General features: G+C 39.4%; 1 protein-coding gene across 9 annotated transcripts in view; it reads right to left on the minus strand.

Annotated features, from left to right (window-relative positions):
* The window catches only part of DPY19L4 (dpy-19 like 4), a 101,274-nt gene that overhangs the window by 53,078 nt on the left and 32,344 nt on the right, over positions 1-15,852 (minus strand). For 8 of the 9 annotated variants that reach the window (XM_066266040.1, XM_066266038.1, XM_066266033.1 and 5 more), the window contains 5 exons: positions 13,923-14,046; positions 8,489-8,623; positions 5,551-5,682; positions 5,358-5,456; positions 3,362-3,435 (listed from right to left, as the gene is read on the minus strand). In XM_066266040.1, the coding sequence (XP_066122137.1) occupies positions 3,362-3,435; positions 5,358-5,456; positions 5,551-5,682; positions 8,489-8,623; positions 13,923-14,046 (564 nt within the window). The remainder of the gene's footprint in view (positions 1-3,361; positions 3,436-5,357; positions 5,457-5,550; positions 5,683-8,488; positions 8,624-13,922; positions 14,047-15,852) is intronic. The other variant, XM_066266036.1, reaches the window with a different exon arrangement.

Here is a 15,852-nt window from a genome sequence, read left to right on the forward strand (position 1 = left end):
AAAGCTAGCTGAATTCCAGTCAACTTGGGTCCAAACATGGAGTTGCTGCTGACTAGCTTGCGCTCTGCACAGTAGCTCTTGACATGCTTTCTTCCTGCTGTCCCCCACTGGATATTTTGATGCAAATGTAGTATGGTGTGTGTCGAAGTGCCACTTTATATTTGACCGTTTCATCTATGCAATTTTATCATTGAATATTAGACACACTGCAGAACCTGCTCTCTCCACAAAGGCGAATTCCTCTGTCCATTCCAGCTGAAAAGTACGATACTCTTCATCTTTTTTCTTTTAGCCATCTTCTTTGTCAAAAAGGTTTCTGTAATTAGCTAGCTGACTACTTGATTAAAAGGAGGGAAGTTTACTTCCTGACCTCACAACAACCCGTGTACGTTACGCATTATCCAATAAAAATTTGTTGTTGTCCCGGAGGACAGCTGTGATTAGCTCCAGCCACCCGCAACCATGAACATGAGCAGTAGGAAATGAATGGATTGTAATACATGAGAATGATTTATATATTTACTGTTATTATTTTATTAAAGATTTGTCTGCGAGCCAGATGCACCCATCAAAAGAGCCACATCTGGCTCACGAGCCATAGGTTCCCAACTCCTGACATAACCAATGAAGAAACACTGAACAAAAGCAGCTCTTATCCTAGGCTCATCCTAGAGTCTCCCAAGGTTAAATAGAAAGTCAGTGAAAAGGGCAGATAATCATGAAGGTCTACAACTAATTTTTACTAATTGCCCATTATGTGTCAGGCCTACACATACCTCTCAGAAATACATGGGTATGCACCTTTATGGAACACACGGCCTTTTAAAGGATCCTTTTATCTTAGACATACATATATAACTTACACTTCAGTAGATTTCTCCAGTGTTTAATCCATATCAAAAACTTTGTTAACTGTGCCCTGGCTGGTTGTCTCAGTGGTAGAGCATCAGCCCAGCATGTGGATGTCTTGGGTTCAATTCCCGGCCAGGCACACAGCAGAAGTGCTCATCTGCTTCCCTACCCTTCCCCCTCTCCTTTCTCTCTAACCTCTCTCTTTCCTTCCCACAGCCAACGTTCCATTGGAGCAAGTTGGCCCGGGCGCTGAGGATGGCTCCATGGCCTCACCTCAGGTGCTAAAATGGCTCTGGTTACAATGTAGACAATGCCCCAGATGGGCAGAGCATCGTCCTCTAGTGGGCTTGCTGGGTAAAACCTGGTTGGGCATATGCAGGAGTCTGTCTCACTGCCTTCCTGCTTCTCACTTCAGAAAAATACAAAAAAAACCCAACAAAACAAACTTTGTTAACTGTGATATGTCTCAACATGAAATTCCATGCACAGTATCTAAAATCTCATGTAATCATAGCAAGTGATAATAAAGTTCGAAGTTATATTATATTGACTATAGAAATGAGTAGGTAAAATATATGTCCCATTATGCAAAAGGCTGTCAGTACATAAAAATCATGTATTTCATTCTAGGTTTTAAAAATGCACTTAACAGCCTGACCAGGTGGTGGCGCAGTAGACAGAGCACTGGCCTGGGATGCTGAGACCCCAGGTTTGAAACCCTGAGATCACTGGCTTGAGCACAGGCTCATCTGGCTGTAGGGTCATTGGCTTGAGCATGGGATCAACATAATTCCATTGTTGCTGCCTTGAGTCAAAGATCACTGGCGTGAAGCGGAAGATCCTGGCTTGAGCAAAGGTCACTGGATTGAGCAAGGGGGTCACTGGCTCAGCTGGAGCCCCCTGGTTAAGGCACGTACAGTATAAGAAAGCAATCAGCCTGACCTGCGGTAGCGCAATGGATAAAGCATTGACCTGGAATGCTGAGGTCGTCAGTTGGAAACTCTGGACTTGCCTGGTCACGGCACATGTGGGAGTTGATGCTTCCTGTTCCTTCCCCACCTCTCTCTCTCTCTAAAATAAATAAAATCTTAAAAAAAAAAAAACGCAATCAATGAACAACTAAAGTGCTGCAACTACAAAGTTGATGCTTAGATCTCTCTTCCATCCTTTTTCTCTGAAAAAAAAAAAAGCATTTATCAAACAAAAATGCCACAACACTATTCTTTAATTTACAAAATCAGTTTCTTATTCATCCCACTATTATAAGATTCATTGCTATGAAATAAATATCTTACTGCCTACCCCTTTTCTATGCCCATACCCTTTTTAATGTAAACATTGTGCTGATGTAGTGGTTAAATTACCTTAGTTCTTTATTCATTTTATTTATTTTTTTTTAAATTTTATTTTACTCATTCATTTTAGAGAGGAGAAGGAGAGACAGAGAGAGAGAGAGGAGAGACAGAGAGAGAGAAGGGGGGAGGAGCTGGAAGCATCAACTCCCATATGTGCCTTGACCAGGCAAGCCCAGGGTTTTGAACCGGTGACCTCAGCATTTCCAGGTCGACGCTTTATCCACTGTGCCACCATAGGTCGGGCTCTTTATTCATTTTAAATCCTTCATTTATTCTGACCTTAGATGATATCATTGTTCCTCATCAAGGAAGAAAGTAACCTCAAAACACTTTGATGCTATTGAGATTTAAGTCTATCAAATTTCTAAAAGACCTAAATGAGAACTTTTTTTTTTTTTTTTTGTATTTTTTGGTATTTTTCTGAAGCTGGAAATGGGGAGGCAGTCAGACAGACTCCCGCATGCACCTGACCGGGATCCACCTGCATGCCCACCAGGGGGTGCTGCTCTGCCCCGACCAAAGCCATTCTAGCGCCTGAGGCAGAGGCCATAGAGCCATCCCCAGCGCCCGGGCAAACTTTGCTCCAAAGGAGGCTTGGCTGCAGGAGGGGAAGAGACAGACAGAGAGGAAGGAAAGGGGGAGGGTTGGAGAAGCAGATGGGCGCTCCTCCTGTGTGCCCTGGCTGGGAATCGAACGGGGACTCCTGCACGCCAGGCCGACGCTCTACCACTGAGCCAACTGGCCAGGGCCAGAACTTTTTTAATGAGAGAAAATATTAATGTCAGATTTCTTCTAGATCAGCGGTTCTCAAACTGTGGGTCGCGACCCCAGCAGGGTCGCCTAAAGCCATCGGAAAATACATAATGCATATCAGGTATTTACATTCCGAATCATAACTGTAGCAAAATTACAGTTATGAAGTAGCCACCAAAATTATTTTTTGGTTTGGGGTCACCGCAACATGAAGAACTGTATTGCGGGGTCATGGCATTAGAAAGGTTGAGAACCACTGTTCTAGATACAGTATATAAAATTATTTATTTTCTAAATGGTATTTAATTAGCTATATACTTCCTCGTTTGATTATTTTTGTTCTTCACCTTCATCTTCTATGTGATACAAGATTAGGTAAACTTACAGAATCTATAACTTACTTAGTCATATTTATTCCAAGTTTTACTTCAAGGAATTTCAGCATGTGCCCATTTTCTTTGTGTGGTACAAACGTCTGTAGGGGAAAAATACTAGTTATAAGAAAGAACAATTAGCTATTCTTACAAACAGAAAACACAGCAGGACTAGGAAACAAAAAAATATAAATGAGCCTGGCCAGGTCATGGCACAGTGGATAGAGCATCGGCCTGGGATGTAGAGGACCCAGGTTCAAAACCCAGAGGTCGCCAGTTTGAGTGTAGGCTTGCCTGCTTGAGTGTGAAATCATGAGATCATAAACATGACCCCATGTTTGCTGGCTTGAGCCCAAAAGTCACTAGCTTGAAGTCCAAGGTCACTGACTTGAGCAAGTCATCACTGACTTGGCTAGAGACTGCTCCCTACCCCATCAGGGCCCATAGGAGAAAGCAATCAATAAACAACTAAGGTGCCACAAGGAAGAATTGATGCTTCTCATCTCTCTCCCTTCCTGTATGTCCACTATCTCTGACACTCTCTGGTTAAAAAAATACACACACACACAAAAAAAATATATGATATATATACACACACACAACACATACATATATGTATTTCATATATATATATACATGAAATAATGTATGATATAACTGTGAAGCAAGGAGATCTAGTGGCATAAATCCATCGTATTACTTTATACTAAAGCATAAAACTGTAATGGGGTTGTAAGATTTCAACTTTATCCCACCTGGCTTAAGTAACTTACCCACTCTTCCAATCAACTTTGACTCATCACAATTTATTCCATATATTACTTAATGTTAATTGCATAATAATATTTTATTTTTCTTCCTTATTTTTTGTTTTTAAATAATTTTTTATTTTTCAATTACCACTGAAATACAATATTATGCTATACAGTGGTACCTTGAGATACGAATTTAATTCGTTCTGTAACCGAGCTCGTAAGTCAGTCAACTCGTATATCAAACTGCCGATACTGGACCAGAGCGCAACCACGCCAACTAGTGGCAGCTTCCAGAATCATAACTTGTATCTCGAAATTTTGCTTGAATCTCGAACAAAAATATGGACTGAGTTGCAGCTTGTATCTTAAAAAAATTCATGTTAGTCTGTTCGTATCTCAAGGTACCACTGTATTAGTTTGAAGTGTACAACCCAGTGAATAGACATTTATAGAACTTACGATGTGATCACCCCAATAAATCTAGTATCCACCTGACAGCATACATGTTTATTATATTATTAACTATATTTCCTATGCTATACTTTATATCCCTGTGGATATTTTATTCTTTATTTTTTAATCTATTGTGTTGACATGGTTTCAAGTGTCCCTCTCAATATATCACCATCTACCCACCACATTGTGCTCACCCAGCCCCATGAAAGTCTCTTTCCACCCCAATTTGTTCCCACTTTTTTCTCCTCCCCCTACCACCCCTCTTCCCTTCTGGCTATTGCTACTCTGCTGTCTGTATACGTGTTTTAAATATAACCCCTTTTTGGCTAATCCCTTTACCTTCTTTGATCTAGTCAAAGAAGGTGAAGGGGTTAAAATGATGACATTTTAAATTAAATGGAAAATAAAGTAGATGAATTTTTATTTTTAAAAAACTTTATTTACTGAGTTTAGAGGAAGAAGAGAGAGAAAGGTGGGGGAGAAGCAAGAAGCATCAGATCATAGTTGCTTCCCATATGTGCCTTGGACCAGGCAAGCCCAGGGCTTCAAACCAGCCACCTCAGTATTCCAGGTCGATGCTCTATCCACTGTGCAACCACCGGCCAAGCAAAGTAGATGTACTTTTAAAGTATGTCTAGAAAAGAATCATAATCCTATTTTCTCACTTAATATGCTAGGCATTCGCATTGGTAAACAAATTTTACTTTACAAATTCTATTATCTTGCTATCTCATTACTCATTAAAATTTACTCCACTATATTTCATTATTTAATTTGTTCTGCTACATGAATCTCAGACACAGAGTACTTACCTTCATTATAACAGTAAATGTCACGGTCAGAGTCCACACCAAATAAAAATTAATAACTTTTATTATTTTAGCTATAAAAGTTCCTTTCTTCACATTTATCTGTCAGGAAAAATCAAATGAACAAAAATGTGAGGTATAAAAAATTAACAATTAAAAATTCATCATAAAATTATAAAAAGGCAATTCTAATTACCTGAAGGTGCTTAACAAGCATTAAGGCTACTACTAAGCTTAATAAAGGAGATACCAATAAAGCTGAATTCTCAAACTGCAGTAAATATCCCAGAAAGAGAGAAAATATATAGATTTTATAAACTTCATGAACCTGTTGACAAAAATAAAATGAATAATAAACTTTATTGTACATATTTTCATTAGTCTTATTTGTTATTAAAATTCATCAATGCAACATCAAACTATATAAATCCAAAATCATAATCTTTAGCAGCAGTTCTAATAAAATATCAAAATATACTGCCATGAGGCCCTGGCCGGTTGGCTCAGTGGTAGAGCGTCGGCCTGGCGTGCAGAAGTCCCGGGTTCGATTCCCGGACAGGGCACACAGGAGAAGCGCCCATCTGCTTCTCCACCCCTCCCCCTCTCCTTCCTGTCTCTTCCCCTCCCGCAGCCGAGGCTCCATTGGAGCAAAGATGGCCCGGGCGCTGGGGATGGCTCCTAGGCCTCTGCCCCAGGCGCTAGAGTGGCTCTGGTCACACCCTGGAGGGGCAGAGCATCGCCCCCTGGTGGGCAGAGCGTCGCCCCCTGCTGGGCGTGCTGGGTGGATCCCAGTCTGGTGCATGCGGGAGTCTGTCTGTCTCTCCCCGTTTCCAGCTTCAGAAAAATACAAAAAAAAAAAAAAAATACTGCCATGAGATGTATGTAGCATCAGAAAAAAGTATTTTTGCATTCCGTCCATTTAACAGTAAGCACAAGAAAGTTAAATTCAATGTGCTAAGAGAAGATCTCCCAGGAAAGATATGTCACCTGAAACCTATGTAATTTTATTAACCAATGTCACCCCGATAAAATGAACTAAATAAATAAAACCCCATCAATGCAAAATAAAAGGAAAAAATAAAGAGCAAGTAATGATTCCCAATCCGTGGAACCTAGACCACAGAGACATGTGAACTAAATAATAATGTGGCCTACATATTTTTGTGTTATTTTTCTACAGGTCATATTCATATCTTTATTTCTTTTTTGTTTTCAGTTAAATTTATTGGAGTGACAATGGTTAACATAATTAATTATAAAGGTTTCAGGTGCCAAATTTTATGACACATTTCTGTACTGTTTTATTTTTTGAGTGTGCAGTTGCTATTGTGTTTAATAATAAACTCATTTAAATGCTACCGATTTAATCAAATAAAAGTAAACTTGAATTTTGTGGGGGGGGAGTTCTATGTCTTAGTAGATTTATTTTCTTTCTTTTGTGTGTTTGTGTTACAAAGACAGAGAGAGACAAAGAGAGGGACAGATAGGGATAGACAGGAAGGGAGAAAGATGAGAAGCATCAATTCTTCGCTGCGGCACCTTAGTTGTTCATTGATTGCTTTTTCATATGGGTCTTGACTAGAGGGCTACAGCAGACCGAATGACCCCTTGCTCAAACCAGATGAGCTGGCGCTGAAGCCAGCAACCTTGGGATTTCGAACCTGGGTCCTCTGCATCTCAGTTCAACGCTCTATTCACTGTGCCATCACCTGGTCAGGCAGTAGATTTATTTTCTTTAATTCAATAGTAAAATAATTTAATCTATCATAAATTTAATTCATTTTAGAAAGGAAAAATTAAGACAAACACTAGGCATTAGGGGGGAAAAATAAAAATGCAAAGTATTAAAAGTAAAAAATAAAAAACAAAAAACAGAAAGAAAAAAATCCCTAACAGGCCAGACCATTAAAAAAAAAAAAAGATATCTCACTGTTGGGAGGCTGAAGCAATGACTGGGAAATGGTACAACAGAATCATCTGAGGGCCGATAATGCTTTTGTTGTTGTTGTTGTTTTTTGTTTGTTTGTTTTTTATGCTGGTTCGACAGTTATTGAGTTCCTTAGCTCCAAACTTAAAATCTGGCTTAGACAGACAATACATATATACTGCTCACAAAAATTAGGGGATATTTCAAAATGAATATAAAATGATAACATATCCCCTAATTTTAGTGAGCAGTGGTATTAAATACTTAATAAAGGTTTAAAATAAAGAAAAGAAATGGCAAAAAAGAAAAAAATAAATAAACAGAAGGAACCAAATGTTGATGGGAACCTTTAATGACCTCTGGCAAGAGTATAAACTAATAGCCATTCTAGAGAAAGGCTTGGTATCTAGTTAAGTTGCATATGCACTCATCCTTTGACTGGTAATTTGTTATGAGGTAGAAATCTTTCTAGAGAAATCTTCTAGAGAAATCTTTCACTTATGTGACATACCTAAAAATGCTCACGGCAGACATGAACAATGTACTGAAAAAACCCTAACTGTCTATCAATAATAGAATGTACAAATAAACACAGTGAATGAAATACAGCTCGATGTATCACCATGGATGAGTCTGAAAAGTAAATCAGGCAAAAGTACATAATACATTATTTACAACATTAGATAGATAGATAGATAGATAGATAGATAGATAGAAAAAAACATAAAAAGGGGGGGAGAATTAACAAAATTTGGACAGTTAGCCTATGTTGGGAAGGGAACTGGATGTGACTGGGAAGAGTTAGAGCAGCAGCTTCTAGGGTATTCCAAAGCTATACTTCTTGGTCTGGGTGGTCAAATATTCATTTTTCATCCTAATGCTGTATATACACTGTACATATACTCTTTTGTACATATCCTATATTTCACTTTTCTTTCTTTTTAAAGGAAAAAAGAAACAGAAAAAGGAGAAGTGGCTAGAAATGGGGTGGAAGAACAGGGTGACCCTGGTTAAGCAGATCATGTTTAAAGGAATTTTGAAATGCTTCTAAAAAGGATAGAGATGAATTTAACAATCTTTGAGAAGGATAAATCAGAGCCTATTAAAACATCTGAAAATGAAGCTTAAAAGCTAAATGGTTTTAAAATACACTATAAAAACATTAATTCTCTGGATTTAAAATCACCATTTCAAAATACCATGATACCTTGTTACTTTGTTTCAGGGAAAAACTATCCAGCAAGAACAGAGACACTGCTTGAAGGAACAGGAGGTAGTGGCTGTACTCCCACATCATCATAAACATGTAAGTTGAAGCACTCATCAATAAGTAGCAAAACCTCTAGGGAAAACAAAGAAAGAAACTAAATATAAGTAACTTTATTACTTGAAAATCTATGAGGGTGTTACCTCAAAGTGGCAATTGTTATTGGATCAACTTTAATTCTCAACATCTTATTTTTAAATAACATAATTATTAGTAAATCCTTACATAAACAATAAAATCTTAAAGTAACTCACCTGACCAGTGGTGATGCAGTGGATAGAGTGTCAACGTGGAACACTGAAGTCGCAAGTTTGAAACCTCAGGCTTACCCAGTCAAGGCACATACAAATAATTCTCATTCATTCCCCCCACCAACACCAATAAATGAAATCTTAAATAAGCTTCCCTTTAATGAGTGTGTTTACACCTTAGCCTACTACAGTGGCCATGGAAAAAGTCCAATGCTTTTTATGTTTCTTCTCAGCAAAAGAAAGAAACATTTGGGGTAGCCTCACCTTTCCCCAAAGCTTGTACCATCAACCATATAAAACTCTTAGTTGTTTTCCTCTGTGAATTGCCCTTGCCCAAAATATGTCTGGCTAAAATCCATTTGTCCTTCCAAATGTCATCTCCCAAGTGATCCCTTAGTGAGAAACCAAGTCTGTGAGAATTCCACTGTCCCTCAGCGTATTTCTAACAACTGTCTCTACTTCCTATAGGGATCTACTTTTGCATTCCCAAGTCCTCCATCGGCCATGGTGTCAAATGACTTTATTCTCATAAGAACAGTAAAGGAAAAGGTCAGTTCAAGAAATCTAAGATATGAATCGTGTACTCTACAACTAAATTATTCAGACTCAGCTAACTACACTCAGTGATAAATTCTAGAGTCAGAAATACCTCAAGCCATCAGCAGACACAAGAATTTTCCAGCATCCTCAATAAGATTAAGACCAGAGAACAAAACATAAGAGATGAAAATTTTCCACTAGTTGGTCAAAGAATACCAACTGCAAGGCCCACATGGACTCAGCTCTGTAGAACACATAAGCCTCTGTTCTTCCTATCACAACTGCTGTAAGAGAAAGTTCTGGAAATCTTCTAAGATGGAACAATCAGAACTGTAATAACCAAACCTGAAAACATCATTGACAGAGAAACTAGTTAGAGAAGCCAATGAAGGCTCCGATCTAGACCCAGCCTAACTAACCTACTGGTCATTTGGAGAATACTTGAGGTATGCTGGAGAAAAGTTTACACTATAAAGAAACCCTTGCTAATTCCAAGGATTTATTCTCAAAACTATTCAGAGCATACAGTGAAAATAAGAGAAATACATGCCAAACACAATCTGGACAATTAGCTAAATGTTTCCTTTCTCTGAACATTTCAAAATTCTGTGTAATCTTGCCTACTGCTTCTTACTTTGCTTACTTCATTTTCAATTATGCCTTTATTATGAACCTTTTTATATGTACATATAATTTAAGTGACACATTAAATGGGTTTCCTTTTTGTTTTTTAAAACTTTTATTCATTTTAGAGAGGGGGGAGAGAGAAAGAAGGAGGAGGAACAGGAAGCATCAACTCCTATATGGGCCTTGACCAGGCAAGCCCAGGGTTTTGAACCAGCAACCTCAGTATCCACGGTCATGCTTTATCTACTGTGCCACCACAGGTCAGGCTCAAACAGGTTTCAGTAATCAACCACAGATGTCTCTGGATGGCTCCAGAAACCACACAAAAGATCTGAGCATGGCTACCCTGATGTAACTGGAACCATGAGATCTAGCCTCAAGAATACAAAATGTGTGGTTAAAATATACATGTTGCTGGAATACTACTCAGCAATGAAAAGGAGATAATTAGTTTATAAGAATTTGCAAAAATAGTTTAGAGAATTCCATCACCCAACTTCCCCTAATGACAGTATCTTTTTTTTTTTTTTTTTTTTTTACAGAGACAGAGAGAGAGTCAGAAAGAGGGACAGATGGGGACAGACAGACAGGAACGGAGAAAGATGAGAAGCATCAATCATCAGTTTTTTGTTGCGACACCTTAGTTGTTCATTGATTGCTTTCTCATATGTGCCTTGACCGTGGGCCTTCAGCAGACCGAGTAACTCCTTGCTTAAGCAGCGACCTTGGGTCCAAGCTGGTGAGCTTTGCACAAGCCAGATGAGCCCACGCTCAAGCTGGCGACTTCGGGGGTCTCGAACCTGGGTCCTCCGCATCCCAGTCCAACGCTCTAACAGTATCTTTTTTTTTTTTAATTCATTTTAGAGAGGAGAGTGAGAAAGGGGGGAAGAGCAGGAAGCATCAACTCCCATATGTGCCTTGACCAGACAAGTGCAAGGTCTCGAACCGGCGATCTCAGCTTTCCAGGTCGACACTTTATCCACTGCGCCAACACAGGTCAGGCCCCAATGACAGTATCTTACATGATTATAATACATTGTCAAACCCAGGAAACTGAGATTGATACAATACTATTAATTCAGGTAGAGCTCTCCTTTAGATTTTAAAATACACGTGCATACACACATACATGTGTGTGTACATGCAGGATGGAGGTGTGAATATAACTGAAGGACGGGGAAGTTCTGGTTTTTAAAACATTGAATAAAACTGAAGGGCAAAGAATATATCACAGTTAACTTGATTTGTTTTTCCTGCCATTTTAAAAATGAAAATCCTTAATGGTGTTATCCCTTTAATATCTGTATATAGATACTTTGCTTTTGTTGTGTACTGTTGAGTACCAGATGAGTGGCTAGTTATAAATAATCAAATAACTGATAAATACAATTTTCCCCCTTTATATTAACATTAACAGAGGAGGGAGGGAAAAGGGAGAATGTTATGAATACTTTGAGAATAGAGAAAGATAACTATGGTTAAATAAAAAAGAAGAAACAAAATACAACCTAAAAGAGTATAAGCTATCCTTGGATCCTTTCAAAAAGTACAGGCTCCTTGGCAAACAAAAGTGAACTGAACAAAAATACATTTTTTTACTGTATATCTATGTATACTTATAAATTATTTTACCATATATATAATATGTATGTATTACTTTTTGAATTTAAAAATGAGAATAAAATAATTAGAAAGAATAAATACATAACACAGCAATAATAATAAATGAATAAAATATCAAATACAGTATAGAATGGAAAAAAACAAGTTTATAACATTCCACTACCTTTTCTGAAACTCCTTCTTTTAAAACAATAATGATTAAAGAGATACTTAAATCTTTTTTTTTTTTCTTTTTGTATTTTTCTGAAGCTGGAAACGGGGAGAGACAGTCAGACAGACTCCCGCATGCGCCCGTCCGGGATTCACCCGGCACGCCCACCAGGGGCGACGCTCTGTTCACCAGGGGGCGATGCTCTGCCCCTCTGGGGCGTCGCTCTGCCGCGACCAGAGCCACTCTAGCGCCTGGGGCAGAGGCCAAGGAGCCATTCCCAGCGCCCAGGCCATCTTTGCTCCAATGGAGCCTTGGCTGTGGGAGGGGAAGAGAGAGACAGAGAGGAAGGAGGGGGCGTGGAGAAGCAAACGGACGCTTCTCCTATGTGCCCTGGCCGAACCCGGGTCCCCCGCACGCCAGGCGGACGCTCTACCGCTGAGCCAACCGGCCAGGGCTTAAATCTTTTTTAGGCAACAAAAATTTTGTTTTAGCCCTAGCCAGGTAGTTCATTGGTTGAAATGTCATCCCAATTTATCAAGGTTGTGGGTTTGATCTCTGGTCAGGGCACATGCAGGAGTCAACATATAAGTACACAAAAGAATGGAACGAAAAGTTTCTCTCTTTCCTCATACACCCTCCTTCCCTTGCTCTCTTTCTCTAAAATCAATAAACAAGCTTAGGCAGTTCATTTTGCTATAATAAACTCTTTTATTAAAAAATTCAGTACTATTCTCTTGGAGAAGGCTGCACAATCTAACAGAACACTAAATTACAGACACCCTGACTATTAAAGAAAATACTCTTATTCAGAAAGCTCTTTAGACAAACACAACAAAGGAAACTTACAAATCTGAAATGTGTTACTGTTATTTTACATAAAAAGAGAAATACCAGTTATAAAAATGAAATTAAAATTTTGCTATGCTTAGAACATTTGTCATCATTAAAAGTAGGAGAGAACAGTGCATTTTTCTCAGATTTTAAGAAAAAACCATAAGTGCATCATATTTCCCGCCAACTGCGTTCAGTAAAAGCCTATCCTTGGTCCCTATGATCTCTTTGGCTAGCTAGGAATTCTTAACCCAAGATAGGCAGATTGTCAAAAGACGGCTATATTTCAGTTAATTTCAATATGATTGGTTACCTTTATAATCATTTTATATATATATATTTTTTTATCCCCCCCCCCCCCCCCCGAAGCTGGAAACAGGGAGAGACAGACAGACTCCCGCATGCGCCTGACTGGGATCCACCCGGCACGCCCACCAGGGGCGACGCTCTGCCCACCAGGGGCATCGCTCTGTTGCGACCAGAGCCACTCTAGCGCCTGGGGCAGAGGCCAAGGAGCCATCCCCAGCGCCCGGGCCATCTTTGCTCCAATGGAGCCTCGGCTGCGGAAGGGGAAGAGAGAGACAGAGAGGAAGGAGAGGGGGAGGGGTGGAGAAGCAGATGGGCGCTTCTCCTCTGTGCCCTGGCTGGGAATCAAACCCAGGACTTCTGCACGCCAGGCCGATGCTCTACCACTGAGCCAACCGGCCAGGGCCTCATTTTATATATTTAAAATCCTTACTCTGAGTTAGTGTCTATAAACTTCATCTGACTGACAAAAGGATTTATGTCAACAACAAAAAAAGAAAAACTCTAAACTATCTGAGACAATCTCCTGAAGCTCAATAACATACCTATACCTCAGAAACAGAAGATGAACAGAAAAATATGAAGTGCTAACATAATAGTTATCATTGCTTGTCATTTCTAGTCACTCCTTCTATTTCATTAATACAGTGCTTCTTTAACTTGTGATGACTAATGGCCAACAGTGTTCCAGAAATGAGAGAAATGGGAAAATAATGAGCTATTTATTTTCAAAATAATATTCTTCATAGATTTTTCAAGTAATTGCACTAAAACAATTTAACATCGCCTTTCTCCCAAAGATAATTTACTGTCAATCAGATTGCAGAGTAACAGTGTTGTTTATAACAAGACTACCTAACTATATCCTTTGTTATGTAGTAACTAGGCTTCACTGAATTTAACTCAATATGATTAGCTTTAAAATTTTGTACCAGATTTGTAATATGTCAGAATTGTGAGAAATAAATTTGTATCTTACCCCACAAAAAATGATTTCTATGATTAATGAAATAAATCATAACTTGTGGCAAAAAAAAAATCTTACCTCTCCATAAGTATTTAAATTGCTTTTTAAATAGCCTGTAAGTGCAGCAACTTGGCATGCAAAATATGGTAGTGCCCAGTTTTCTCTTAAAGGAATGGAGTATTCAATTCTCGTTGTATCCACCCTAAAATAAATCACAGATGAAAAGCAAAATGGCAAGACATTATATTTGTGTACAATAGAACACAATTATATTCAATAGGACAGCGATTTTCAACCTTTTTAATCACATAGCACACAAAATTACTAAAATTCTGTGGCACACCAAAAAATATTATCATTGCTGATCTGACCAAAAAAATAGGTATAATTTTGATTCATTCACACCAGTCACTGTTCGTTGAGTGCTGCCATTCTTTTACGTATTTGACAATCTAAGGGAAAAGAGATCAGTGCCCCTGACTAAAGTCAGGTATTGCATGTTTTAAAATTCTTGCAGCACACTGGTTGAGAATCACTGCAATAGGATACTACTTAGCAATAAAAAGAAACGAATTACTGATGTACTGATTGAGATTCATGTCTGTACATGAATCTCAAAATAATTATGCTGAGTGAAAAAAAATAAGACCAAAAAAAAAGAGAGATACATAGCTGTATGGAGTCATACAGCTATGACTCCATTTATATAAAATTCTAGAAAATGCAAACCAATTTTTACTAACAGTAAATTAATTTGTGGTTTCTTATTTCATGTGGGTCAACTAGCTCTATTCAACGACCATACTTTTCTAATTCCAGCTAGGCTTTAGAAAACTCACAATGGAGGCAGTAGTTGGATCAGAACAAACCTATCATGTGTACAGAAATAGAGAACAGTTAAAAATGAAAGAAAGAATATGATGATTTAGTTTAGTATAGGAAAACTGGCATTCGCTCTTTTTTTTGTTTTGTTTTGTTTTTTGGTATTTTTCCAAAGTTAGAAGCGGAGAGACACTCAGACAGACTCTCACATGCACCCGACCGGGATCCACCCTCATGCCCACCAGGGGGCGATGCTCTGCCTAACTGGGGCATTACTACATTGTGGCCGTAACCATTCTAGCGCTGAGGTGGAGGCCTTGGAGCCATCCTCAGTGCCCGGGACAACTTTGCTCCAATGGAGCCTTGGCTACGGGAGGGGACAAGAGAGTCAGAGAGAAAGGAAAAGGAGAAGGGTGGAGAAGCAGATGGGCACTTGTCCTGTGTGCCCTGACTGGGAATCAAACCCAGGACTTCCACATGCTGGGCTGACACTCTACTGCTGAGCCAACTGGCCAGGGCCCACTCTTTTTTTTTCTTTTTTTTTTAAATTCAGTGAGAGAAGGGGAGGCAGAGACAGACTCCCGCATGTGTCCCAACCACAATCCTCCTGGCAAGCCCAGCAGGGGCAATGCTCTGCTCATCTGGGCACTGCTCCATTGCTCAGCAACTAAGCTCTTCTTAGCACTTGAGGCAGAGGCCATGGAGCCATCCTCAGTGCCCAGGGCCAACTCGCTCCAACAGAGCCATGGCTATAGGAGGAGAGGAGGGGGGGGGGGAGGGAGGGGGAGAGGTACATAAGCAGATGGGTGCTTCTCCTGTGTGCCCACACCAGGAATCGAACCTGGGACATCCACATGCCAGGCTGATGTTCTACCACTGAGCAAACCAGCCAAGGGGTTTCAAACCTGGGTCCTCAGCATCCCTGGCAAACTGTATACACCGTACCACTAATGTAGTGTCTTAAAACAGCATAGATTTATGAGCTCACAAACACAGTAGAGTATGGATTCTCCACTCAGGGGCTCCTTAAACTAACATCAAAGCATCAGCCAGGACTGCAGTTCTCATCCAGATTTGTAGTCCTTTTATGAGTTCACTGGTTTTTGGGAGAAGTCATTTCCTCCTCACTTCAATCCAGCAACAAAACAGCAAACTCTTCTTATGCTTCGAATTTCTCTGACTTCCT

This window comes from Saccopteryx bilineata, chromosome 3, assembly GCF_036850765.1.
Source record: "Saccopteryx bilineata isolate mSacBil1 chromosome 3, mSacBil1_pri_phased_curated, whole genome shotgun sequence".
Classification (NCBI taxonomy): domain Eukaryota; kingdom Metazoa; phylum Chordata; class Mammalia; order Chiroptera; family Emballonuridae; genus Saccopteryx; species Saccopteryx bilineata.